This window comes from Leptonychotes weddellii, chromosome 1 (assembly GCF_054177405.1).
Source record: "Leptonychotes weddellii isolate Sample4059 chromosome 1, ASM5417740v2, whole genome shotgun sequence".
In the NCBI taxonomy this organism is placed as follows: domain Eukaryota; kingdom Metazoa; phylum Chordata; class Mammalia; order Carnivora; family Phocidae; genus Leptonychotes; species Leptonychotes weddellii.
This window is the reverse complement of record NC_138369.1, coordinates 48,063,042-48,087,752: the sequence shown is the minus strand read 5'-3', so window position 1 is coordinate 48,087,752 and position 24,711 is coordinate 48,063,042. Positions and strand designations below refer to the sequence as shown.

General features: G+C 53.5%; 1 protein-coding gene and 2 long non-coding RNA genes across 4 annotated transcripts in view; 1 reads left to right on the top strand and 2 right to left on the bottom strand.

Moving 5' to 3' along the window:
• Positions 1 to 24,711, top strand: part of FBLN2 (fibulin 2) — an 84,665-nt gene that overhangs the window by 13,639 nt on the left and 46,315 nt on the right. For both annotated transcript variants that reach the window (XM_081822780.1, XM_081822779.1), the window contains exon 2: positions 13,860 to 15,215. In XM_081822780.1, the coding sequence (XP_081678906.1) occupies positions 13,919 to 15,215 (1,297 nt within the window). In that variant the 5' untranslated portion in view covers positions 13,860 to 13,918. The remainder of the gene's footprint in view (positions 1 to 13,859; positions 15,216 to 24,711) is intronic.
• On the bottom strand, positions 1,254 to 12,111 carry LOC145717088 (uncharacterized). Its single transcript, XR_014140108.1, has 3 exons — positions 11,700 to 12,111; positions 2,676 to 2,745; positions 1,254 to 1,477 (listed from the first exon to the last, which is right to left on the bottom strand). It is a non-coding gene; the product is annotated as an uncharacterized LOC145717088 (long non-coding RNA).
• LOC145721954 (uncharacterized) lies at positions 15,457 to 18,780 on the bottom strand. Its single transcript, XR_014145990.1, has 4 exons — positions 18,461 to 18,780; positions 17,641 to 17,796; positions 16,002 to 16,131; positions 15,457 to 15,685 (listed from the first exon to the last, which is right to left on the bottom strand). It is a non-coding gene; the product is annotated as an uncharacterized LOC145721954 (long non-coding RNA).

Genomic DNA, 24,711 nt, shown 5'->3' with positions numbered 1-24,711 from the left:
GTATCCCCGTCTGCTTTTGGTATCAGGATTTTCCTCACCTTACAAAATGAGAGGAGGCTGCCCCTTTTCTTTTTCTAGGCCCTGGAACAATTTTTTTTTTTTTAATAGGATGGAAATCATTGTCAGCTCTGACTGTACCATGTCTTGGGCTAACCTCTGCAGATAATTCTTTATCTCATCCCACAGCACCTTGTGAGGAGAGCATGATGCTTCTCATTTAACAGATGGGGAAAATGAGGCTCAGAGAGTCAGTCTCTGGTCTGTGGTCAAATAGTGGGTGTCAGCTTAGCTGGGCTTTGAATGTAGGCCAGTGTGACTCTAGGGCCATGCTTCCAAGCTATTCAACATGGCCAAGAATTATCTGAGATGCTGGCCTATAGGAGAGCCTTCAACCTTATTCTAGGGTTTTCCAGGGGGTCTAGGAAGAGCCCTGATTGAGCATCAAGAGAACTTTCCTAGCTCCACCTGCCCATCTGCTACCCACCTACCTGTGTACCCACCTGCCATGCATGTATCCATTTGTCCACTGATCCATTGCCTGTCTAGTCATTGAGCTGTCTGTCAGCCATTCATTCCTATACTGATATACCCACCCATTAACCCACCTTCCCATTCATCCATCCTCCACCTCTTCACCCATCTGTTCACTGGTCTGCCCATCCATCAGACATTTATCCACATGCTGGTTACTCATTTATCCACTGACCCACTTTCCCATCCATCTATCCTCTCTCTGCCATCTATTCACCCACCCATTTATCTATGATTTGTTCACCATCTGTCTATTACCCCATCCATATCTTCATTAATTATCCATCTATATACAAGTTCACTTACTCATTCACTAATCCACCTTCTCATCCATCCATCTTCCACCTGCTACCTGCTCATCAACCACCAAATCCATCCATCCATCCATCCATCCATCCACTTGTCCATCCACCTACCCTTGGAGCTTAGCCTTAAAGTAGGAGCTGGGATTTGGGTCTTCAGAGATTCAGAAGGGAGGATACTCTGGTTTGGGAGAGCGATACGAGCAAAGATGAGGGGTTGGGAGTCTTCCAGTTTATCAGGAATTGGGTGAATGGACGGCAGCAGAGGGAACTGGAAGATAGGTGGGGGCTAGGTGGTGATGGACTTTGAATGTCACTCTTAGGAGTTTTCACTATGTACCTGAGCTAGGGGTCTTCAATCAGGATAGGTGAGTGAGCTCCAGCGAGTCTGTGAGACCCCTAAAATGATACACAACAGTCTTTGGTGTATGCCCATATCTCTGTTAAGACTCTCAATTGCAAGTGATAGAAAACCTGGTCCAGGTTAGCTTAACACACTGTGGGTTCATGTCATTGCAAAATTCAATTTTTCAATTCGGCGTGGCTGGATCCAAGGGCTCAGCAGCTATCGCTGTGTTGCTGTTTTTTCTACCTCGTGGGCTTTTCTTGTTTTTGAGTTGGCTCCAGCCTCAGATGGTCTCCACCTGAGAACAAGATGGCTTCAGGGATCCTTGACATGAAATCACTTCATGTCTAATACAGTGGGAAAGAGAGAGGCCATTTGCCCCAAATCTCACCTGAATTGGGTTTCTTGAGCTCACGTTAGCCTGGTGTCCAAGTCTGAATTTGGCATTGTTATGACAGGAATAGGAAACACTGATGGTGGGGGAATGGTGGTGTGGTGTGGACCCCAGAATGAAGCCCCCAGGCTGCTCTTGGAAGGTGAGTAAATATGTCATGGAATGGTCAGAAACCACCCCATGTCCACTACCAGGCTTTGCTTGAATTTTCGCTTTTCTGGTAGAGGGGGGTGTAGTACCCATAACTTTTTCTGGATTCTCAATGATAGGGAACCATTCAGGATTTTGAGCAGGGGTGAGAGGAGATCAGCCAAAAAGCCTCCTGCGGGTGGGACCAGGGCAGGCTGGATGGAAGATGCCTGGCTTTCTCACAGAGAGAGGGAGAGGTCAAGGGTGTGACGCCCCCCATCCGCCCATCCGCCCATCTGTCTGGGGCCGGGTGGAGGGCGCTGGACACCAGGTGGGGAGAGCAGTGAGCTCAGCGTGGCTGTGGGCAGGCCCATTTCTCATTGCTCCTCCCTGGGAGCATTTCCTCTTTCCAGAGTTGTGACTTGTAGGGAAGGAAAATAGCAGCTCCCTCCTGGTGCCAAAAGCAACATTTTCTTTTTCTCAAAGGTTGATTATAAGTCATGCACATTCATCTTTGTAATTTTTCACCTGCTTATGCTGGTAATGAGATTAGTGATTATATACACAGGGTCAGCTCTCACCCAGGCTTTAAGGAGCTTTTTATTCATTTCATTTTTTCTTTTTAGGGAGGAGAGGGCAGGGAGGGGAAAATACCCTGGCTGTTCTACTTGAAGGATGATTTTTCACAGTGTTTTCATGAGCTCACCCCTTTGGCGGTCCCCAGGGGCCAGTGAGCCTGTGAGTCTCCCAGCCCCTCTCTGTGTCCCACCTGGGGCCCCCGATGCTTGTCAGCACTTTGTACCCAGAGTTGGCTCAGAGACCCAGTGTCCCCCAGCACTCTGGACCCAGCCCCTCCCCTCTCCTCGGGGGTCTCAGGCCACCCACCTGTGCCTTCAGCCCTGCCCGGTTTTCCCAGTGCAGGGACAAAGACCCCACCTCCCCAACACGCCCCTGGCCCTTTTTATTCATTTACCCTTTACCGTTCTCCTCATGGCCAGCCTTGTCTTCTTGCCAACCATATCAGCGATTATAAAGACTTTCGCCTACAAGGAAATGAAGGGAAATAAGACTTTAAAGACGGAAGCCAAATGTGATCACTTTCTTTCGGTAATTTGTGACTATTTTTCACATCCCTCCCCTCCTTCCCATTTCTTCTGCCAACACCCTTTCTTGCTCTTGTTTTCTTTTCCTGGACTGCTATAAGTGGCTCTTTTTTTCTTTTCTTTTCTTTTAAAAAATCTTTTATTGTGAAAAAGCACACATAAAAGAAAGTACATAAAAGCGTACCCTCGAGTGACCACTACCTGGGGGATTCAGGAGGACAGTGCCCATACCCAGGAGCTCCTGTGGTCCTTCCCTGTGCCCCTCCCCCCACCACGTACCCATCACCAGACTTCTATGGTGGCCATTCTAATTTGGCTTTTTAGTTCTGTCTCCCATTTTTGTGTTCCCTATATGATGTTGTTTAGGTTTTACCTGGTTTCAGACTTTATAGACTGGAATCTTCCTTGGACTCCTTGAAAAGGATGTCTGTAGTTCCTTCTTTTTTGTTTTCTTTTTCTTTTTGGAGAGGGGGTGGGGGAGAGAGCGTGAATGGGGGGGCAGAGGGAGAGGAAGAGAGAGAATCTCAAACAGGTGACCTGGGGCCCGATCCCATGACCCTGAGATCGTGACCTGAGCCGAAATCAAGAACCGGATGCTCAACCATCTGAGCCACCCAGGCCCCCCTGTAGTTCCTTCTTGAATTCCCAGTGTGCTGGACCTAGTGGTGCCCCCCATCACCCTGTTGAAACAGTGTCTGTTATATGTACTGGATGCTTTGCCGAGTTCTCTGGGGCACTGCACATGGGGGAGTGATGGACCTCCTCTTTGGAGCTTCTTTCTTTCCTTGATTTTCACATCTCTACTTCTATCTTTTCTCCTCTTGTTGCTCACCTCATCATATCCTGCTCTCTTCTCTGTTTCCTGCATACCAGCCACAATGTGTCAAGCTGGTTCCTGCCTCAGGGCCTTGCACGTGCTCTTATCACTGCCTGGATGCCACTCCCCAGATCTTTGCATGGCCACCACATTTTTGCCAGGCAAGTCTCAGCTGGAATGTCACCTCTTACATGTGGTTGCTCTGACCATTCACCTTTTTTTTTTTAAGATTTATTGATTTATTTTAGAGAGAGAGAATGAGCACGAGCGGGTAGGGGGCAGAGGGAGAGGGAGAGAGAATCTCAAACAGACTTGTAGTGAGCACGGAGCCCGATGCGGGCTTGATCCCAGGACCCTGAGATTATGTCCTGAGCTGAAACCAAGAGTCAGATGCTTAACCAACAGCACCACCAAGGTGCCCCTGCTCTGACCACTCTTGCCAGAGAAGTGCACCAGTCCCCGTTCTTCACAATGCCTGTATTATCTTCTTATTCATTTGTTCCCTGTTTCTTCCCTCCGCCAATATTGGCCCCATTTCCCCTTTGTTGGTTTGGTTCACTGCCTCATCCCAGTACCTATAATAGAGGGTGACAGGTAGCAGGTATGTGATGAATATCTACAAGCTAAAGGATTCTGGCTGTATTCCCTTAGCTAGACAGACCTGGGTTCAAATCCCCATGCCACCTTTTACTGGTGATATGACCTTGGGCAGATCATTGACTCTGTCTGGGCCTGAGTTTCCCTGTCTGCAGAGCATGGTTAATAAAATAAACCTTGGGGTGTCTGGGTGGCTCAGTTGGTTAAGTGTCTGCCTTCAGCTCAGGTTATGATCTCAGGGTCCTGGGATCGAGCCCCACATTAGGCTCCCTGCTCGGTGGGGAGTCTGCTTCTCCCTCTCCCTCTGCTGCTCACCCCTGCTTTTGTCCTCTCTCTCTCTCTCTCAAATAAATAAATAAAATCTTTAAAAAAAAAATAAACCTTCTTGGAAAGCCTGGGTCCGGTGTTTGTCATTGTGTTGGCACTGAGGAAGTGATAGTTGAGTATGAACCTAACCAACAGCTAAAATCCCTGCTAACATTTTGTGCCAAGAACAAGTTTATTTTTCCCAATGAACTAGATGACTTCCTCTGATCAGACAAGGAGCACTAGGTCATCCTCTAATTTCCCTCTGGCTTTGGCTGCCAGGAAGCTTACTATCAAGGGGAGGTGTCGGGGGCAGCCCTTGTTTCCTATGGGGCCTGCAGTGCGGTTCCTTCTTTCCTCTCCTCTCTGTGCTCTTCCATTATTCACTTCTGGCTCCACAGTGCATGTGTTTTTACTTTTTATTGTAGTAAAATACACATAGTAGAAAATTGACCATCTTGGCCACTTTTAAGTGTGCAGTTTGGTGGCATTAAGCACATTCATACTATCTCCATGATTTTTTCATCTTCCCAGACTGACACTCTGTCCCCATGAAACAGCTCCCCACCTCCCCTAACTCCAGCCCCTGGCACCCACCATCCTACTTTCTGTCTCTATCGACTTGATGACTATAGGGACCTCAGATAAGTGGGATCTATAGGATTTGTCCTGTGGTGCCTGCTTCATTTCACATTGTCTGCAGTGGTCGTCCATGCTGTAGTCTATGTCAGAACTTCCTTCCTTTTTAAGGCTGAATAATATTCCAGTGTAGGTATAGACCATATTTTGTTTATCTACTCACCTGTTGATGGACACCTGGGTTGCTTCTGCCTTTTGGCTATTGTGAATAATGCTGCAATGAGCATGGGTGGGCAAACACTATTTTTAGTAAATACTTTCTTACCTTTCTGTGCCTGGGGTGATCTCAGACTAAATTATAAATTAAGGGTAGGTTTGGGGACACTTCCTAGGACTCTACTGTTTTATCTGCTTCTGCCCTGTGTGTGTGGGGGTGTGTGTGTGCATGTGGGTGAGAGATACTGTGGTCACTGCTGGTGCCCCGTCTGGTCCCCCTCATCCCCCAGATGCTCCAGGTGTTCCTGCTAATGGCTCCCACCTGCGTCCTTCTGCAGAGGCTTGCCCTTGGCCAACAGGCATTGCCTCCCACTACATGCCTGGGAGGTAATCCTTCCCTCTTCACCCCACTGTGGCCCTTGGCCAGTGACTGACTGAGGTCCCTGAGTGGGACAAGTCCTGGGGTGCCAGTCACACTCCTCAGGGCTCCCCAGGGATCAGGCTAGTGCTGGACTCTAGCCAATACCCCATCTTTGCTCAGTTTTGTCCCCCAGTAAGTCATATGTACGAGAACCCATGTCAGGCTCTGCCTCTGGGGGTCACCATCTAAGACAGTGTGTAACCCCTGTATTCCCTACCGCGTTGTGTATCTTGTATGACTGTGGGATGCGGTTGGAATCTGATAGGAGTGATACACTGTGACCTGCTAGGCCACCTGGGTGGTAGCAGGCACCTTGCAAGGGGGCAAAATTCCCACTGTCTGCCACTTAGAGAAGAGATGGGTCCTAACCCAGGAGACCAGGACATTCAGGAGGAGACCCTGGGCAGGAAGGGGCAGGAACTCCCACCTCCTCTGGGCCTCCCAACTTTGGGCGTGGATAAGAAGCCCAAGGCCTAAGGGGTTGGACCCAGGGAACCCACTGATGCAAATGGGGAGTGAGTATGGACTTGCTGTGGACCAGAAGAGCCCTGTTCTCAGGCCCTACCCTCTGGTTTTCCTGGAGAAGTTGGGGGGTCTAGCTTCAGTGCAAAGTGTTCAGATTTTAAATGTTATACCACTAAATTAATGATAAATTAATGGCATTGAAATGTTAGAATATCAGCAACTAATTTCAAGAGCACACGTGGGCCCCCAGATGTGTCCCGTGAGCAGTTGGCTGGTTTGTGACCACCCTCTGGTTGGACTTGGGGGCAGAGGGCAGCTGTTTGGGGCGGGCTTCTGGGAGGAGCAGGACCAGGTGGCCCTGATGACTCATTTGTTTGTAACTGGTGTGTCTACAAGGGCCTTGTATGTTTATTTCTCTTCTGTCATCCCCCACCGCTTGAAAGTCCCAGTGTTTTGATATAGCTGTCTCTTGTTTAAAAGAGAGGTCCCCTGCAAATATTTAGAAGGTGTTGAAGCCATACCAGCACCAACCTGAGCTTTTTTTCTTGTCTGGGGTTGCCCGGTAAAAATGTGGGATGCCCCGTTAAATTGGAATTCCAGATACACAATGAATAAGTATGTCTCCAGTACTGTGCAGGACATACTTATGCTAAACATTTGCACATTGCTTATCTGAAGTTCCCCCACAACTGCTTGTCTTGTATTTTTATTTGCTAGCTTTGGCAAGCCTGTTCTTGTCAGGATCAGAAGGATCAGAAGACCGGGGAAGGGAAGCATTTCCTTATCTTGTGATTTGACGCTACATGAAGCCAGACCCCACTTTTGATAACAGCACCAGCAATGAATCAGTGTCTCCCAGGGCCATGTGGGGGGTACAGCATGGCCTTGCCAGCCCAGAGAGTTCTCATCTGGCCCTGCTATGGATGGGAGCTGTGGGAAGTGGTGCCAACTTGCTGCAGAGATACATGTTTCAGTTTTGGGGTGGCAGTCCTGAGGGCAGCAGAGAGAGGAGCTTGCAGCCAGAGTGAGGGAGGGTCATCGAGGTTCGAGCAGCACCCCAAGGCACCTCTGACTCTGCTCAGAGATCTCCCTCCCTGACGCTGCCCACCCCCCACACCCTGGGGTGGGGGGTGAGGAGGAGAGTAGACATGTCTCCACACAGTGCGCTCAGCCACCTGTCTCAGGGGATGCTCCCTGGGAAGAGACCCTTCCTGAGTGCACACCCACCCCACCCATGAGAACCTGACCCTGGGCTACCACAGAATCCCCACTGCCCCCACCCACAGCAGGTGTCCCACCAACAAAGACCAAAGCTATTAGCAGCCTGGACCATGACCTCAACCGGCCCGCTGGTCCTGCCTGGAGCCGCCTCCGGGATCTCTAGTTCTGGGAGTCAAAGACTCACCCCACCGAGCTGGACGCTCTCCCAGCTGTGAGTGTCAGTGGCTCCCTGACCTTCGGTCCCACCTCCACACCGATGGTGGCTGTTCATTGTAGGGAGTGGCAGACTGAAACCCAGAAGACCAGAAGGGACACCAGACACCCATCACCTAGATTTCACAGTTGTGAACATTTGGACATTTTGCTTTTGACTGCTATCCATGCTGAAATATGTTAGGGCATCTTACAGGCGTGATACATAGATAAAGGATTAATTAAAAAATGAGAAAGCATTAATCTTTAAAACATGCCGGTATTTGCCAGCCGTCACACCTCACAGAATGATCGGCTGGTCCTCAGTCCCTCCTTGGAACCCCTCAGTGAGCTGAGATGACTTTCTCATCGGGTTTATTCACACCCAGGGCTGATCAGGAACCCCACATGAATAGGGATGTTCTATCGCAGGCCTCTGTGGATCTGGAGCAGCCTCCCCTCTGCCTGCTTTTCCTATGTGCCAAAGTGGTGGGGAACATTTGTCCTGTGGAATGTCTCACCTCCCGACCATCGGTGTTTCACTGCTTAGATCCCAGTGGTTCTGGTTATCTATTGCTGCATGACCAACTACCCCGACCCCTGGCAGCTGAGATCAACAACACTCATGTAATTTGCTCAGGAATTTAGGCAGGCCTTGGCTCCTTCTTTCAGCATCAGTTGGGGACATCAGTGGTGTTCACCTGGCCTCCGGGCGGGTGGGGGCCTCCAGAATGGACTCACATGCCCAGGGCCGTGGCTCATGTGGTCTCATCGGTAGGGTGGTCACACATCTTCCCTGGTGCCTCGGTGGTCTCAGAGAACCAGGTGGAAGCCACCAGGCCTCATACAGGCAGCTCAGCATCCCGACTGCTACTCCCCTGTGGGAGCAGTTGGAGTTCTGAGTCTCACAGGTTACACGGGTCCCCAGGCCCATCCCTCAGCCAATCCCAGCGAAGGGGGGATGAACTTTGTGGATTGGCTGGGTGTGGTCATGTGGCCATGCCACTGTGGAGCGGGGTGCAGGAAGGACCCCCGACCTGAACCCTCCCTCAGGCTGGTGGGGTTCCTGCTTATAGAGGGGCCCAGTTAGGACGTGGGATTCTTTTTGTTTTTTCAGCTAAACCTCAGGCACTAAGAGTTGAGTTAATTATACTCCTCAGCTAATAACACACTATTATCTTGGTCTCTGCAGGGTCCTGCTTTTATTTTATTGGTCGGTTTATTCCCATTATCTTTGCTCCCCATGCCATTCCGTTTTCCCACTATGGCAGACTTCCAGCTCTGCTCAGTGCATATCTGTTTGCCTGTGTTTTGCAAATGGTATATTTTACTTTGTGCATGTGTATTTTTACTCCCCATGAACAGTGTTGGGCTAGCTTGTTCTGTTTCTTAACCTGTTCCACTTCGTGTTCTATTTTTTTTTTTTTTAAGATTTTATTTATTTGACAGAGAGAGACACAGTGAGAGAGGGAACACAAGCAGGGGGAGTGGGAGAGGGAGAAGCAGGCTTCCCGCGGAGCAGGGAGCCCGATGCGGGGTTCGATCCCAGGACTCTAGGATCATGACCTGAGCCGAAGGCAGACACTTAACAACTGAGCCACCCAGGCGCCCCTTCGTGTTCTATTTTTAAGGTCCATCCTTGTTGCTCTGTGCACACCAAATCATCGACCTAGCATTCTGTGGGGTCCTCACAAGGATGTGTCTGGCAGGGTCCCAGCAGGGAACGGGATGGGGGGCTCCCAGGGTTTACCAGAAGAGTGGTTAATGAAGAGTCATAGAACCTAGGTGTGGGCAGGGTCGGGGGAACTCTAGGGGTTTGGGCTGTGCTTGGAGTCGTGGTGGTGGGTGGGGAGTCCTTAGCACCCTGGGCCTGCAGGGGCTGGGGAGAGGCAGCTCTCCGAACCCAGCAGGGTCACCCAACTGGAGTTGTGGCCTTTGGTGGAGGGGTCAGCCACTACCAACCCCTGCCCTGGAGGGAAGGGGGGTGGGAGATGGGGAATAGATACTCTATCCTCTGATCTCTTGTCAGTGGCTGCCATTGAGGGGTGCAGGAGAGATCAGCCTCCCAGGTGCAGAGCAGGGTGGAGGAGGGCAGGGAGTGGATCTAGGGACAAGGAACAGCATTGTGGCCTGTGTCTGCTGGGTCCCCACCTACCACCAGACGAATACCTGGTGACCACTGAGGGCATGTGGACCTCTGCAGATTTCTCTGGATAGCTCACTGGACAGGAGGACGTGGCCTGTGTGCACTGCACATGCTTGCGGACCTAACTGCATAGACGGCCCTCTCCAGGGGTGTCTGCTCCCGTGGTCACTTGGGCCAGCTGGCCTTGTCATAATCACAGTTTTGTTATTATGAATGTGCATACGTTAGCCAGCTTTGCCAGTGGGATGGGTACAGAGAAGAAGCTGTGTGGGTTTGACTCTGCCTTTCCCTGGTCCCTGATAAGTTCCCACCTTGGGAGTGTGTGACCCAGCCTGCTGGCACTGGGCAGCCTGGCTGGAGGCTCTTTGTTTGTGACCACAGTCTGGCTGCTGGGGCTCCCCCCTGCAGGGAGGTCAGCCTCCTTTTCTCAGCCCCTCCCCTTGTGGCTCCTCTTTTTAGATTGGAAGGGGGGGCATGTCTGCAGAAGCCAGACATGAAGGGGGCCACTTGCTGTGGGGGCCGTGGGAAAACAGCAGCTGGAGTCTCCAGGAGGGACACGTTTCAATCTGAGAACAGCAGTGTAGAGATTGTGCTCTCCCTACTTCTCACCTGTGTGTTTCCAGCCCCGCTTGCTTATCTCCACGGACAGGGAGCTTACCCCTTTCCCCTAGCAGCCTGGTCTAATGCTTGACCTGGCGAAAACTATTCCCCTGTGGAGCTGAGATCTACCCCCTCCACCCTTCATACACACCTGTGGGTCCTGACCTACCCAGAACAGCTGTGGAGATATACCAGGGCTTTCTGAGGCTGCTCTTCTCCAGGTGAGCCACCCTAAGGGGCTCGGGACCCTCCCCATTGGGCTACCTCCTCTGAACACATTTCCGTTGGTCCCACCCCTCTCACAGGTGGGCACACAACCGTCAGACAGCACCAGGAGGCTCTGAGCAGCATGTCATGAGCCCCAGACTTCCATTCTTCCAGCTGGAGACCATAGTGGGAATGAGCATGAGGTTCCCAGTTTAGGAGTGAGCCTGGGGGGGACCCTGAATTCAAGCACAGCCAACCACATGTAAGTCACATAGGCTTTGTGGGGAGCAGGAGCCCATACCCCATGTGACATCTCAGGGTGGCTAGGGCTCGGTGGTTTTCAAGAGGAGTCAGAAATTTTCTTTCTCTTTTTTTTTTCTTTTTTAGAAACCTGAATTTTCATGTGAACATTTCCAATTTGTAAATGCTGATTAACTAACTTAAAGCTAAAACCCACTGTGTGGGATAAACAAAACACACGAGTTGGCTGACTAGAACCCCAGAACCCGTGGGCCCCCTGTTGTGACCTGAGGTGTGGTGGAGCCTCTTCACTATATACAAATGCAGGCTCAGAGAGGGCAAGGGCCTGGCTCAGGGTTGCACAGCAAATGAGGAGTACACAAAGCCAAGGCCTGATGTTCTTTACGCTTCTCCTGGGCTTGGGGTGGGGATGATGGGCGAACCCAAGACCTAGAATCACCTAGGTGTGGGTAAAATGTGACACTTGGGGGGGCCAGGGCACCCAGGGGCCGAGAGGAACTAGGGGACCAACTTGTGGGAGAATGTGAGATGGGGTGGAGTGTGGCAGGGCTGGCTGGGAACAAAGTTCCTCTGGGAGAAGCTCTGGAAGAAGCCTGCCAGCCTGTGGCGGGAATATTTGCCTCTTGGGGATGCATTGTTCATGTGAGCAAGATGGAGGTGGGAGGAGGGTTTGGGTCTTGGTTTGCAAAGGTTTCCTTTCTTAAATGACGCTATTGAGAGTGGACTCGGGCCACTTTCGGGCTTTCGTGCCCCACAATCTCCAGGTAGAGGGTCATTGACCTGGTCAGGGGGGACCACAGGCCCCAGTTCTCCCTACAGCTGATTCCTAGTGGCACTTTATAGAGCCCCCTCCTCCACCCACTCACCTGAGATGGCTTCTTGGTTGGGGGGCAGGGGTGGATGTCCGTTTGTGTCTTTACCAAATTCATTTGGACTTTCCTTGGGCTTCTCAAATTTGGCATGGCCCAAACTGGGCTGCACATCCCTCTGCAGGCCCTCCTTTGGCAGCCTTCCCTGCCTCAGGAAGCCAGAGCTCCATCCTTCCAGGTCCTTGGGCCAAAACCTCAGCTCTCCCAGACTATGGTGGCCCTCTGCTGTTCCTCATCTCCCTCCTGCTGCCTCAGGCCCTTTGCACTTGCTGTTCGGTTGGCTGACATACAGATATGCCTTTACCTCCAGATATTCACATGACTGTCTCCTTTGATTCCCTCAGGTCTCAGATGAAATGGCACTTCCTTAGAGAAGCCTCGCTTGACCACCCTGGCTAAAATGGGCTTTCCCACAGCCCCAGTCACTTCCTGCCCACTTCCTTGCTTTCTGTCATTTATTTATCCATTGTACTTACTACTGCCAGGCATTCAGTAATCTACTGCTTTGCTGTGGGTTTATTACCTGCCTCCCCACATCAGAGACTGAGCTGGCAGCATGGCCGTGGATCTGTCTTATTTGCTGAGAACCCCCCAGTTCTAAGGTGCCCTGCACATAGGACCTGTTCAGTCAGTTCTGGTTGACTGGCTGGCAGAGGCCGACCTCCTTGTCCCGCTGTGTTGGGTGCTGAGTCGCTGTCACTGCCCCCCTCGACTCAGACCCTTGTACTCCACTCCAGTCCTGCCTGCTCGCCCTGCCCTGGGGATCGCTTGGGGTGGGGGGCCGGGGGGGGCGGGTGCGGCAGCATAAGGCTGCTTCCTCTAGAAACAGTGGTGGCAATGCTCTCTGCTCCCTGTCTCCTCTTGTCAGAAACTTTTAGAGAAGTTACTATTATATTGTTTGTTTGAATGTTGAAATGTTTGAAATTATTATATTTATAGGTTTGAAATAATAAGCACTTAAAATACTGGAGATGCCACTTTATTGTTTTTCTCCCTCCTTTTTTTGGAAAGCCAGACAGTTTTAGCAAAGTGACTGCAAACAATAGCTCAGCCTCACTGCGGTGGGTGGAGAAGGAGCCCATGTCTGGGAGTGAGGGCAGGGTCAGGGCGGTTCCCACTGGGGACCTTTCCTTGCTGGAGCAGGGAAGCCTCCATGGGGCTTGGGGCCACGGTGTGTTGGGGTCAGCTGCTCTCAGGTCATATGGGCTTTGCAGAGGAAGGGCTGAGTAGGGTTGGGGAGGGCAGGGAGGGCATATCCCAGGGCAGATGGGAGGTGAGGCTGGGGCTGGGGTGGGGCCAAGGAAACAGATGGAAGGGGCAGAGAGTGGAGAGCTGTTCCTGGGGGAGAGTGGGCAGGACTTGGGGGGTGGGGGTGTTAAGGACAGCAGGTATCTAGAATAATTCTGGGAATGGTGGTAATATTTACAGAGGCAGCCGAGGACATTGGCAGGAACCTCTCCTGTGGCTAAACTTGTAGTCCGAGGGAGTCTTCTGGGGGGGTGGGGGGGCGGTGGTGTTCCTGAGCCCTGCGGTGTGAGGGCTACGGTGGGGGGCTTGGCTGGCTGTGCCACAGCCTGGGAGGGGGCTTGTTCGTGCCCAGCATCTACCTGACCATATTGTCTGGCTGGCAGCCAGGCCTCTTGGTGGATGGCTGGGAATCGAGTTGGACTTCGGTGGGGAGAGAAATCATTTGGGTGGTCGTGTGTGTGTGTGTGAGAGACCACCTGTGGTGTCCTGGCACATGGATGAGGCTGTGGGTGAGACAGTGTGTGTGTAACTCTGTGCCTGTCACCAAGGGTGTGAGACGCCAGACGTGTGCCCTGAATGAGTGTGAGTGAGAATGCAGGGGTGTGGGGGGGGAAGGGCTGTGGGCAGGAGGCTCCCACTCAGAGGGCATGTGTCAGAAGGCAGGCGAGGGTGGGGGGTCAGTGGCCCCGCACGCTGACACCTGTGGCTCGTGAGCGACGGCCGAGGCCCCCGTCTGTGCCTCTGAGCAGACGTGCCTGGGCGCACGTGCGTGTGCTGTACTCCAGGGGTGCGGGCGTGGGAGGGAAGCGGCTGGGGCGCTGTCCAGCCGTGCGCGTGTGTGCGCTGGCGTGTGTCCACGTGGGTGGGCCCCCGCGGGGCGCTGACAGCTGTTCCTTCCCGTTCCCCCAGGGCCTCGCAGCGGAGGACACGGTTCATCTCGAGGCAGCAGCTGGGCCGGCTGTGGGACCATGGCGCGGCTCCGGGAGCCTGCGGGAGCCTGGCTGGCCCTGGCCCTGGCCCTGGCCCTGGGCCCGCGCACCGGCACGGCCGCCCCGAGGCAGGACTGCACTGGCGTCGAGTGCGCCCCACTGGAGAACTGCATCGAGGAGGCGCTGGAGCCGGGCGCCTGCTGCGCCACGTGCGTGCAGCAGGGCTGTGCGTGCGAGGGTTACCAGTACTACGACTGCCTGCAGGGCGGCTTTGTGCGCGGCCGCGTGCCCGCCGGCCAGTCCTACTTCGTGGACTTCGGCAGCACCGAGTGCTCCTGCCCGCCGGGCGGCGGCAAGATCAGCTGCCAGTTCATGCTGTGCCCGGAGCTGCCCCCCAACTGCATCGAGGCCGTGGTGGCGGCCGACAGCTGCCCGCAATGCGGCCAGGTGGGCTGCGTCCACACCGGGCGCAAGTACGCCGCCGGCCACACTGTCCACCTGTCACCCTGCCGGGCCTGCCACTGTCCTGACGCTGGGGGCGAGCTCATCTGCTACCAGCTCCCTGGTTGCCGTGGAGACGCCGAAGCCGTGCCCGCGGCTGCCACCGGGAACTTCTCAGACGCGGAGGAGGGTGACCCCGAGCGACACTACGAAGACCCCTACAGCTATGACCAGGAGGTGGCTGAGGCAGAAGCTGCAGTGGCCCTAGCGGGCGAGCTCCAGGCAGGCGCTGGGGGCCCAGCTGCTCTGGGAGGCGGCAGTCAGCTGTCCTCCGCCATCCAGGCCACCCGCTGGCCGGCCGCCCTCCCTAGGCCCACGGCGGCTGCTGCCCTGGGTCCCCCGGCCCCTGTGCAAGCCAAAGCCAGGAGAGTGACAGAAGACAGCCAGGGTGAAGGGCAGGAGGAGACAGAGGAATTGGCCACCAGGGAGCAGCCAGCAGCAGGCGGCCCCACGGGGCTGGATGGACCACCCAGTCCAGGACCAACTGGGCCTGGTCTCGCTGCCCAAGATGACAAGGCAGAGGCAAGGGCAGGGCCTGAAGAGAACTTAATTCCAGAAGCTCAGGCCACCCCCCACAGTGCTGGGCAGGAGGGAGCCAGGCCCGTTCTGGGGTCAAGCACGGCCAGTGTCCCCCCATCACAGGCCACACCGAGCTCTCCTGGGGGCACGATGAAGCCCAGCACCCACACCATCCTGACCCTATCTCCCCAAGAGGCAGCCTGGGTCCCACCTACCCAGGAAGTGCCCAAGCAGCCTCCGGTTCTGCCCCGTTCTCGGCCAGAGGAGGACACAGACCCCAACTCTGTTCATTCTGTCCCCAGAGGTAACCCTGAAGGTAAGACCCTATTCTAGTTCCTCCAAGGGCACTCAGCCCAGGGAAGGGCAGCCTCAGGGCCCCGTCAGGGCCCCCAGCTCTCTGCACAGTTGCCTGGGGCTGGAGAAGCTGGGTCTGTGGGGCCAGGCTAGGGACAGTCAGCCCAGCCCATAACACTGCAGGGCAGGTGGCTCTGAGGTGGTACTTTCTCCCCCGCTGCCCTCCTAGGGATGGAGTGGGTTGGTAGGGCTGAAGTCCCTCTTGCAGTAGGTGCTGGGCTACCTGGTGGGGCTGTGGTTGAGGGCCTCTTAGGCATACCTTCTCAGGGCTGGAGTTCCCCGAGGTGGGTTCCAGCTCAGGTGCAGGTTGGGCCTAGGGGTGGGGTCCACAGGTGCCCTGGCAGGAAGTGGGGAGTTTCGCAGACCTGGTCCAGCTGCTTGCTTCCATCCCCCCTTGACAGTAGCCTCTGGGCGTGGCTGTGTTCTTGGTCTCTGAGGTGACAGCAGAAGAGATGTGGTCTCTCATGGGGGCTCCTTGCGAGAGCCCAGGACCAGGGCTGCCACCCCTGCCAGCCAGGGGTGATGTTAACACACACATCATTCTCGTCCCTGCTCTGTGCAACACCTGCCGGGCTCCCACCTACTCAGAGGAGAAGCCAAAGCTCTCTCCAGGGCCACAGGCTCTGCCCCAGTCAGCCCCGTGACCTCCCGCACCACCTCTCCATCACCCTTGTCTTAGTCTGTTTTGGCTGCTGTTACAAAAATGCCATAGACCGGGGGGCTCACACCCCAAGCATTTATTTCTCACAGTTCTGGAGGCTGGGAAGGCCAAGATCAAGGTGCTGGCAGACGTGGTGTCTGGTGAGAGCCCGCCTCCTGGTTTGCAGATGGCCATCTGCTCATTGCATCCTTGCATGACAGATGAGGGTGCATCTCATCTGAAATACACAGAGAAGGAGCAAGTTTTCTTACATCTCTTCTTAGAAGGGCGCTAATCCCATCATGAGGGATCTACCCCATGGCCTAATTACATCCCCCAAAGGTTTGTCTCCACAAACCATTCCTATTAGGGTTTTTTTTTTTTAAGATTTTATTTATTTATTTGAGAGAGAGAGCGAGCGAGCACAAGTGGGGCAGTGGGAGGGGCAGAGGGAGAGGAAGAAGCAGATTCCCCACTGAGCAGAGAGCCCGATGTGGGGCTTGATCCCAGGACCCCGGGATCATGACCTGAGCTGAAGGTAGATGCTTAACTGACCCCTCCCCCCATTAGGGTTTTAACATATGAAGTTGGGAGTGGGACATAAACACTCAGTCCCTATTGACCTTCTCCCTCAACTACTCTGCTTAGTACTGGCTTCCTAGCCCCTTTCAGGTACCTTCCAGCCCCAGGATCTTTGCACTTGCCACCCCCTCTTGACATGCTCTCCCAGGTGTCCATGTGGCTCTCTTTTCCAGGTCACCTCCCCAGAGAGGCCTTCTCTGACCACCCAGTTAAAAGAGCACTCCACCTTCCTCTTACCCTGCTTTAATTTGTCCTAGCAATACCTGACATTGTAGCATGTAGTTAACTTGTTTAATGTTGTCACCCCTGTAGAATGTTAGTGCCATGAGTGGAGGGACCACATCTGTCATCTTCTCTGCTATGCCTAAGGGCCTCCAGTAGGGCCTGGCAACACAGTCGGTGTCAGTAAATATCGGGTAAATAAATGAGTGAATCAGTGGGGGCTTTCTGGCCACGCCCTCTACCATCCTTCCTCATCATAGCTTCCCAGCCATCCTAGGAGCACCTTACACCGACATATCCCCTCTCTTCCACCCATTTCCACACATTTGTTCCCAGCCAGCTCAGGTAGCACCTCCTCTAGGAAGCCTTCCCTGAATCTTTATGTCTTGTCTGATCCCCTCACCACCACCCCTCCACCGCCTCACCTCTGAGGGTACCCTAGGCAGTTGTCTGGTTGTCTAGAGATCCCTCCCTATAGCTGAGAGTCTGTGTCTTGTTCAATCTCATATGTAAACCTTCTCTATAAACCTTCATTAGGCATTAACTGTGAATAGGCCCTGGTGGGCCCTGGGGAGGCAGAAATGGACCACTATGGCCCATGTCCACAGACTGGGGGCTGTGAGGGAGCGATGTCTGGGTGGTGTGTGGGGAGGTTTCTTGGAGGAGGGGGCATGAGAGGGCTCCGGGATTTCTGCAGCATTCCCATATAGCCACCCTGCTGCCCACAGCTGTGTGGCCTTGGGCAGGTCTCTTAACTGGCCTGGGCCCCGTTTTCCCATCTGTCAAGTACTATGCCTTTGTTGGGCATAGACTGTGCAAAGCCTGTGCACATGTAGCGAGGGGGTGAAATTGCAGGCTCCTCCTGACCTGGTGGGAAGATCACCCCCCACCCCAGATGGCTCTCCTTCTAGCCCCATTATGGTGAGTGGGGCACAGAACTCACCCTTGCTGAGTGATCACCTCCTAGGTGCCAGGCCCCATTTCTTTGACCTGATCCTTCCCACAAGCTGGGGAGGTGGGCTCCTTCTTTAAAACTGAGCACATCAAGGTCGGAGAGGTGTGGCTTGTGGTTCCAGGTCACATTGTGGGAGTCGGTGGGCTGGAACCAGGGCAGTGGGCTTCAGGGGGCTCCTCCTTACCCAGCCCTGAGCTTGCAGGATGTAGGGAGCATGCGTGGGGTGGGTTGGGGGCTGTAATGAAGTACACGTGTGCCTGGGAGAGCTCGCAGGCCTGACTGGAGCATGGTGCATGCAGCGTGTTTGGGTTGCAGCCTCCAAAGGTTCCAAAATAGACCCAGCCCCCACCCCCCACCCCCGCCTCTCGCTCCAGAGGCCTCTCTGTGGTTCTGGGCCTTTGGAATCTTGGAGACTTACTTTGTTCTCAGGAGCCCTAGTTTTTTTTTTCCTCTGTCCTGTGTTTTCTCAAATGGATTTTGGGGTGTGGCCTTTGATGAGGGCTGCTTGGGGCAGGGGCCCCTGATGGGGTGTCCCCTATCCCATCTGAGGGCTGTCCTGGCAGAGGGCCCAGGACCCACAAAGCCCAGAGATAATTAACAGGGCACGGACCCGGCAGCTGTTTTGGTGTGCAAGGAAAGGAAGGTGTGGGAGGTTGGGGGGGAGCTTGCCCTAGCCAGATAAACAAGGCTGGCCTGCCACTGACCACCCTCATCCATCTTTCCTCCTCTCCTCACCCCGCGTCCAGCCACCCCCCACCAGCTCACGAGTTCTGCTCCACGACCTGCACAACTCAGGCAAGTGGCTTACCGTTTTGTGCCTCCTTTCCTCCATCCGTAAGCAGCAGGGAGGTCCCTGCTTCGTGGGGCTGTCTTGAAGATGAAAGGAGCTGATTCATGTCCAGTGCTGGGCACGGAGCTGAGCACTCACTGAGTAATTAAAAATGTTAGCTGCTGGTTGTCACCCTCTGCTCTTCATTCTACCTGTTTATTTCCTCAACAGATGTTTGTGGCCCAGCCTCCCTGTGCCGGGGACTGTGCCTTTGAACAAGGCCAGCACAGCCTCTCCGCTCCTAAGGTCTCCTGGGGGAGGGGGGTGTTCAAGGATAAGTGCACACACACGTTTACTCGTGGCCATAATGGAGTACACGCAGCTCAGGAAGGGTGGGCGGTGGGAAGCCTGATGGGTGGGGGTCAGGGGCCCGATGGAGCATCCTTTGGGAAGTGGGGACCTTGTGGGGGGAGGGCTGGGACATCCCAAGTGACGGAGGGGCCCTCAGTGCCGAGGAGCTGGGGAGGTGGCTGTGCCCTGCTCGCCAGTGGGGCCGGCTGAGAGGCGGGCCATGGAGCCGGAAATGACCCCTAGCCGTGTTGCCATGGCAGCCCTGGGGCCTGGAGAAGGACGTTTCCAGCCATTGCCCCAGGCCCGGCTTGGGTGGGGGTCCTGTCTGAGCCGGAGCTGTGCCAGGGATCCTGGCTGCCTCTGAGCATGTCCAGATGTGGCCTAATGGAAGCCACATGCCCGGCTCCCTGGGCTGGGGAGAAGGGGTCCAATATCTGTTGTCACTCAGGGGGCTTTGTGAGCATGCCTTCCCCTTTTACCGCTGGGCTGGCATGATGGAGGGAGACAGGGGACTTCTGGGCCCCAAGGGAGGGCGCCCGGGGGCAGGGTGGCCCTCGGGAAGTCGGAGTTTCTCCCTCCTGGGAAAGGCTCCAGCAAGACCTCTGTGGGCCCCCAGACCACGTGGCAGGAAAGGGCCCCCTTCCTTGGACCCTCGTGTAACCAGATTCTGCAGGGCAAGGGTCTTTGGATGCTTGACATCCTGGTTAACAGAGAAGCTTTAAAACTCAAATAACTCTATTAATTGCAGACATTGTCATGCTTGCGTCTTGTAGCTGGCACCATTATAAGCACTCTGTGATAATTAACCCCTTTAATCCTCATTGCCACCCCCTTAGTTTACAGCAGAGGAATCAGGCCCCTCATCTGAGGACACATGCGCAGGGAGTGGTGGATCCAGATTTCCCTTGTATTTCTTCGTGTCTTCATCCCTGTCATTTCTGAGTGCCCAGTGTGTGCATGGGCTGTGACAGATGCTGAATCTACAGTGTAGAACAAAGCCCAGCACAGTCCCTGCCCTTTGGGAGCTCACGGTTTAGTGGGGGAGAGAGCCCAGTAGTCACATGGGTGTGATGTTCTGAGTCATGACCAGGGCTGAGGAAGGAGGTGGATGTGCTCTCTAAGCCTATCTCAGGGATCTGACTTCTCCTGGGGATCAGGGAAGGCTTCCTGGGGGAAGTGATGTTTGAGCATGAGGGCTTGTTGACTGGGTGGTAGGTGGCAAGCAGAGAGGGGACAGTGCTCCAGGCAGAGGACACAGCACGTGCAAAGGCCCTGTAGGTGAAAGGAGCGAATTAGATTTAAAGGAAGCTGTGTGGTTGGTATGAGGCTGGGGAGGGGGTAGGGACCACGATGGTGTTGATCCTCAAGATGAAGATTTGGGTCTTTGTCCCAAAAGCAGTGGGGAGCCACTGAAGGTATAAGGCAGGGGGTGGTATGATCTTCCTTGGGCAGTGCAGCACTCCCCCTGGGTGCTGGGAGGAGAACACAGGACTAGCAGTGGGCCTTTCCAATGTCTGTGGGTTTCCAGCACCCCTCCCCAGTCCCCCCAACCCCACCCAGAATCACCAGGCTGTGGCTCCCGGGACACAGGAGAGAGGGACTTGTCCAGACTCTCCCCGTTCCCCAGAGGATCCTTAGAGACCCTGCCTTTTCTTTTCCAGTCTTGGCCTGTGGGAGAGTTAAACTTGTGTGGGGCCTAAGAGAACCAGGCTGGGACTCTGGACCCCAGAGCTCATGTCCCATGCAACAGAATCACCTCCTGCTAGAGCTCCAGGCTCCTGGAACAGGCAGGGGATGGAACTGGCCTGTGGAGGCTGCGGCAGGAGAGCTTACAGGAGGGTCCTGCCAGCCCTTCCTCTCCTCACCCCAAACCACGGGGCCTTGAAATGAGGTCTGTGACTCTGCCTAGGGCTCTGCGGGGCTTGCTGAGAGCAATAGGACAGGCAAACTGGGGGCCTGGGCTCCCCACATCCACAGTAAGACCCAGGTCTGAAGCCCACCACTCACTCGTGTGATCTGGGGCCCAGGACGTCACCCCTCTGAGCCCCCGTTTCCTTGTTGATGAAATGGCATGTTGCAAGTGCCCAAGGCTGTAGTGAGGACGAACATGTCAGGAGTGAGGCCTGCATGGAGTGAGGACACAGGCCAGTGTTGCCCGCACCTGGGCCTGCTGAACTGTTAATACGGCGCACGCTCCTCTCCTAGGTCCACCCGTTAGCTTCTTTCTGCAAAGCATCTTTGTAAGCAGTAGAATTTTGTTGTGAATATTTCGAAATTAGAAGATTTCACATAAATTTCAGCTCTCAGGCTTTCCTGGAAAATGGGGCAGTTGTGGGCACACCAGGCCCGTGTGCCACAAGGCTGGCCATTGGGGTTACTGACAGGAGGCTCCCCGCCCTTCAGACTAGGTGGGTGCTCTGCACTCTGCTGGGCTAGCTGTCCTCAGTTTCATCAGCAGCCTGGCCCTGGTTGGCAGCTGGGGGTACGTGTCAAAGCATAGAGTTTGTCCTGTGGTTTATGTGGTCATTCTATTTTATGGAAGAAAAACTGGCATCCTGAGAGGGGAGGGGGCTTTTCTGGAGGTCACAGGAGAGCTGGGCAGGGGGCTGCAGACTCCCAGGGGAGGGGTAGGCTCATGGCTCCCACTGGGGACCTGGAGGCATGAGTGGGTCTGAGTGGCCTTAGCTGGACCCTCCCTGTGGTTTGCCTGCCCCAGACCATATAGCACTTGGAGGAAATGGGGCAGGGGCCAGGGTGAGGCCTGTGGTGGTGGGTATCTTTTAATTTTTAAAACTGTATCTTCCTTCCTTCCTTCCTTCCTTCCTTCCTTCCTTCCTTCCTTCCTTCCTTCCTTCCCTCCTTCCTTCCTTCCTTCCTGTTTTTTCTTTCTCTTTCTTTCTTTCTTTCTTTCTTTCTTTCTTTCTTTCTTTCTTTCTTTCTTTCTTTTTCTTTCTTTCTTTCTTAACAGCTTTATTGAGATGCAGTCATGCGCCATAAAGCCCCCCCTTTTAAGTGTATAATTCAGTAGCTTTTATCAGAGTTGTGCAGACATCATTAGCCTCCAATTTTAGAACATTTTCATCACTCCCAAAAGAAACCCCACACCCAGTAGCAGCCACTTCCCCTTTCCTCCTCCTCCCAGCCCCCAGCAACCACCAAGCTCCTTGCTGTCTCCATGTATTTGCATATTCTGGACATTCCTGGACGTGGAGTAATGCAATATGTGGTCTTCGGGGACTGTCTTCTGTCACTTAGCATAATGCATTCAAGGTTCATCCAAATTGCAGCATGCGTCACTACTTTGTTCCTTTTTATGACCGAGTAACATTCCATGGTGTGGATGTACTATGTTTTTTATCCATTCATCCATCGACGGACATTGTGTTTCCATCTTTTAGCCATTATGAGTACTGCTGCTATTGATATTTGTGTATGTACTTTTGTGTGGACAGATGTTTCTATTTCTCTTGGTAATATACCCAGGGGTAGAATGGCTGGGTCATATGGTGACTGTATATTTAATCATCAGAGGAGCTGCCAGAATGTTTTCCACAGCAGCCGCATCATTTTTCATTCCCACCAACAGTGCGCGAGGGTTCCAACTTTTCCACATCCTCGCCAACACTGTCTGCATTTTTCTTTTCTTTTCTAGGGGGTGGGGAGGGGCAGAGGGAGAGGGAGGGAGAGAATCATAAGCAGCCTCCATGCTTAGAGCTCCAGCACAGAGCCCGATGCCGGGCTTGATCTCATGACCCTGAGATCATGACCTGAGCCCAAATCAAGTCGGATGCTTAACAGACTGAGCCACCCAGGTGCCCCTTACTGTCGTGTCTTTTTGAGTATAGCTGTCCTAGTGGCTGTGAAGTGGTATCTGACTGTGGTTTTGATGTGCATTTTTCTGATGACTCGTGGTGTTGATCATCTTTTCATGAGTTTACTTTAGAAAATTCTAGAATACACAGAACACACAAGCACACATTCCATTAGCCATTCAAGTGATGACATCATCACAATGTCATGTTGTCTCTGGAAGACTCCGCCATATACTCGTGGGAGAAAAGGCGTGAAGAAGGCAACTGATGTTGTCGTGTTGTTATGAAAATAATGCTGATCTCATGGATGCCTGGAAAGGCTGCAGGGACACTCCAGGGCCTAGGACCACACTTGAGAACCCATTGGTCAGTCCACAAATACTAGCATGTTATGCACACCATTCTGCCCTGTGCTTTTTTTCTCTGACAACATATCTTGGGATTCTTCCTTGTCTTTACGTGAAGAGTTCCCTTACCAGTCAGTATGTCACTGTCCACATGTTCCAGCTTTACTTTCTGGTCCCTACTGACAGATGTTCAGGTTGTTCCATTAAAAAGCAGTGTTCTAGTGAATATCTTTATGCTGTGCCCTGGTGCGGAGGCTGGGCCAGTATGCATGTGCATTTCTTTATATTTTTTGTGAACTTATTATTGAAGCATAATCAATAGAAGCTATCAGAAGCACACAACTCAATAATATATTTTCACAGATGGAACACACCCATGTGATATGCGCTCAGATCATGAAACATCATGAGACAAGGCAGGTCACCCCCTCGGTGCCTGTCCTGGAGAACCACCACTGCCCTGACTTCTAGCGGCAGATGTTCGTTTTCTGCTCAGACTTTTCTAAACGGAACCAGAGAGTCTGCTCTCTTTTGTCTCTGGCTTCTATTGCTCAGCACAGCGTTTCTGACATTGGCCATGTTACATGCGCTGTAGTTGGTCCTTTTGATCGCTGAGAGGTGCTCCATTGTATGGATGAACCCCAGTTTGGTTGTTCATTCTCCTGTCAAGGGGTGCTGGGGTTGTCTCAAGTCTGGGACCATTAGGAAGCATATTTCTGTGCACCTGCTCGAACCAATCTTTTGATGATCACGGGCACACGTTTCTTTTGGGAGATGCCGGCTCCTGTGGGCTCAGTGTTAGGAGACGCAGGATATGCATGTTTATCACCTCGGCAGATGGCAGCTTGTCCTCCTTTGAAAGCTGGGCCAGATTTTTGCTCACACCAGTAATATATGAGAATGGATTTTCCCCATTTGTATATCTGACAAGCATTTATTGCATTGCTCTAGGTGCTGGGGACACAGCATCGTAATCAAAACGGATGGAATTCCTATCCCTCATGGAGCTTCCACCCTGGCGGGCTTGGGAAGCCCACAATCAATCCCATGAATATGTAAAGTCTGTGTGAGATGGTGCTAGACGCTAAGGAGAAAATGAAGCAGGGTTCTATAAAATGTTCTCAGTGTGGCCAACCTGGGAGGTGGAAGATGGTGTCTCGGAGTGGTTCTAGTTAACACGTGTGTTTTGCTCTCCCCATCCTCCGCTTTGGCCAAGGGGTCCTCAGCAAGTCTGGCCACGCTCCCACCAATGCTGCGTGGGGCTGCCACCTGGTCTTTCTGGCACTCTTGCCAAACCCATGCCAGTCCTTGTGCTGGGAACACACCTTGGTCATGGTATGAATGATCTATAGCCATGGTAACAGGAGCAGCAAGCCACCACACAGTAAACTTTCATTGTCGCTGCCAAATGCACGGGGCAGCCAGGCTCTGCTGCCCAGGAGTGGCTGATGGCGGCTGGGCTCATGTGTGTGAGTGTCTGTGGTTGGCTGGCGGCTCTGCTGGGGCTGGCGGGTGTGTGTGGGGCGGCCTCTGCCAGGATGGCTTGTCTCTCTGACCCCCTCAAGCTGGTTAACCTTGGCTTGGTCTCGACCTGGAAATGGGGCTCCAGGTGGAAGATGAGAAGCACGCAGGGTTCTTGGGCCTAGGTTCAGAACTAGTAGAACCCTTTCTATTGCCCCATTTTGTGGCCAGCCAGTCAGGAGGCCAGCCCAGGTTCAGAGGCTCCTCTTGCTGGGAGTTGCTGTGAAGGGTATACATAGAGGAAGGGAGGAGAATTGGG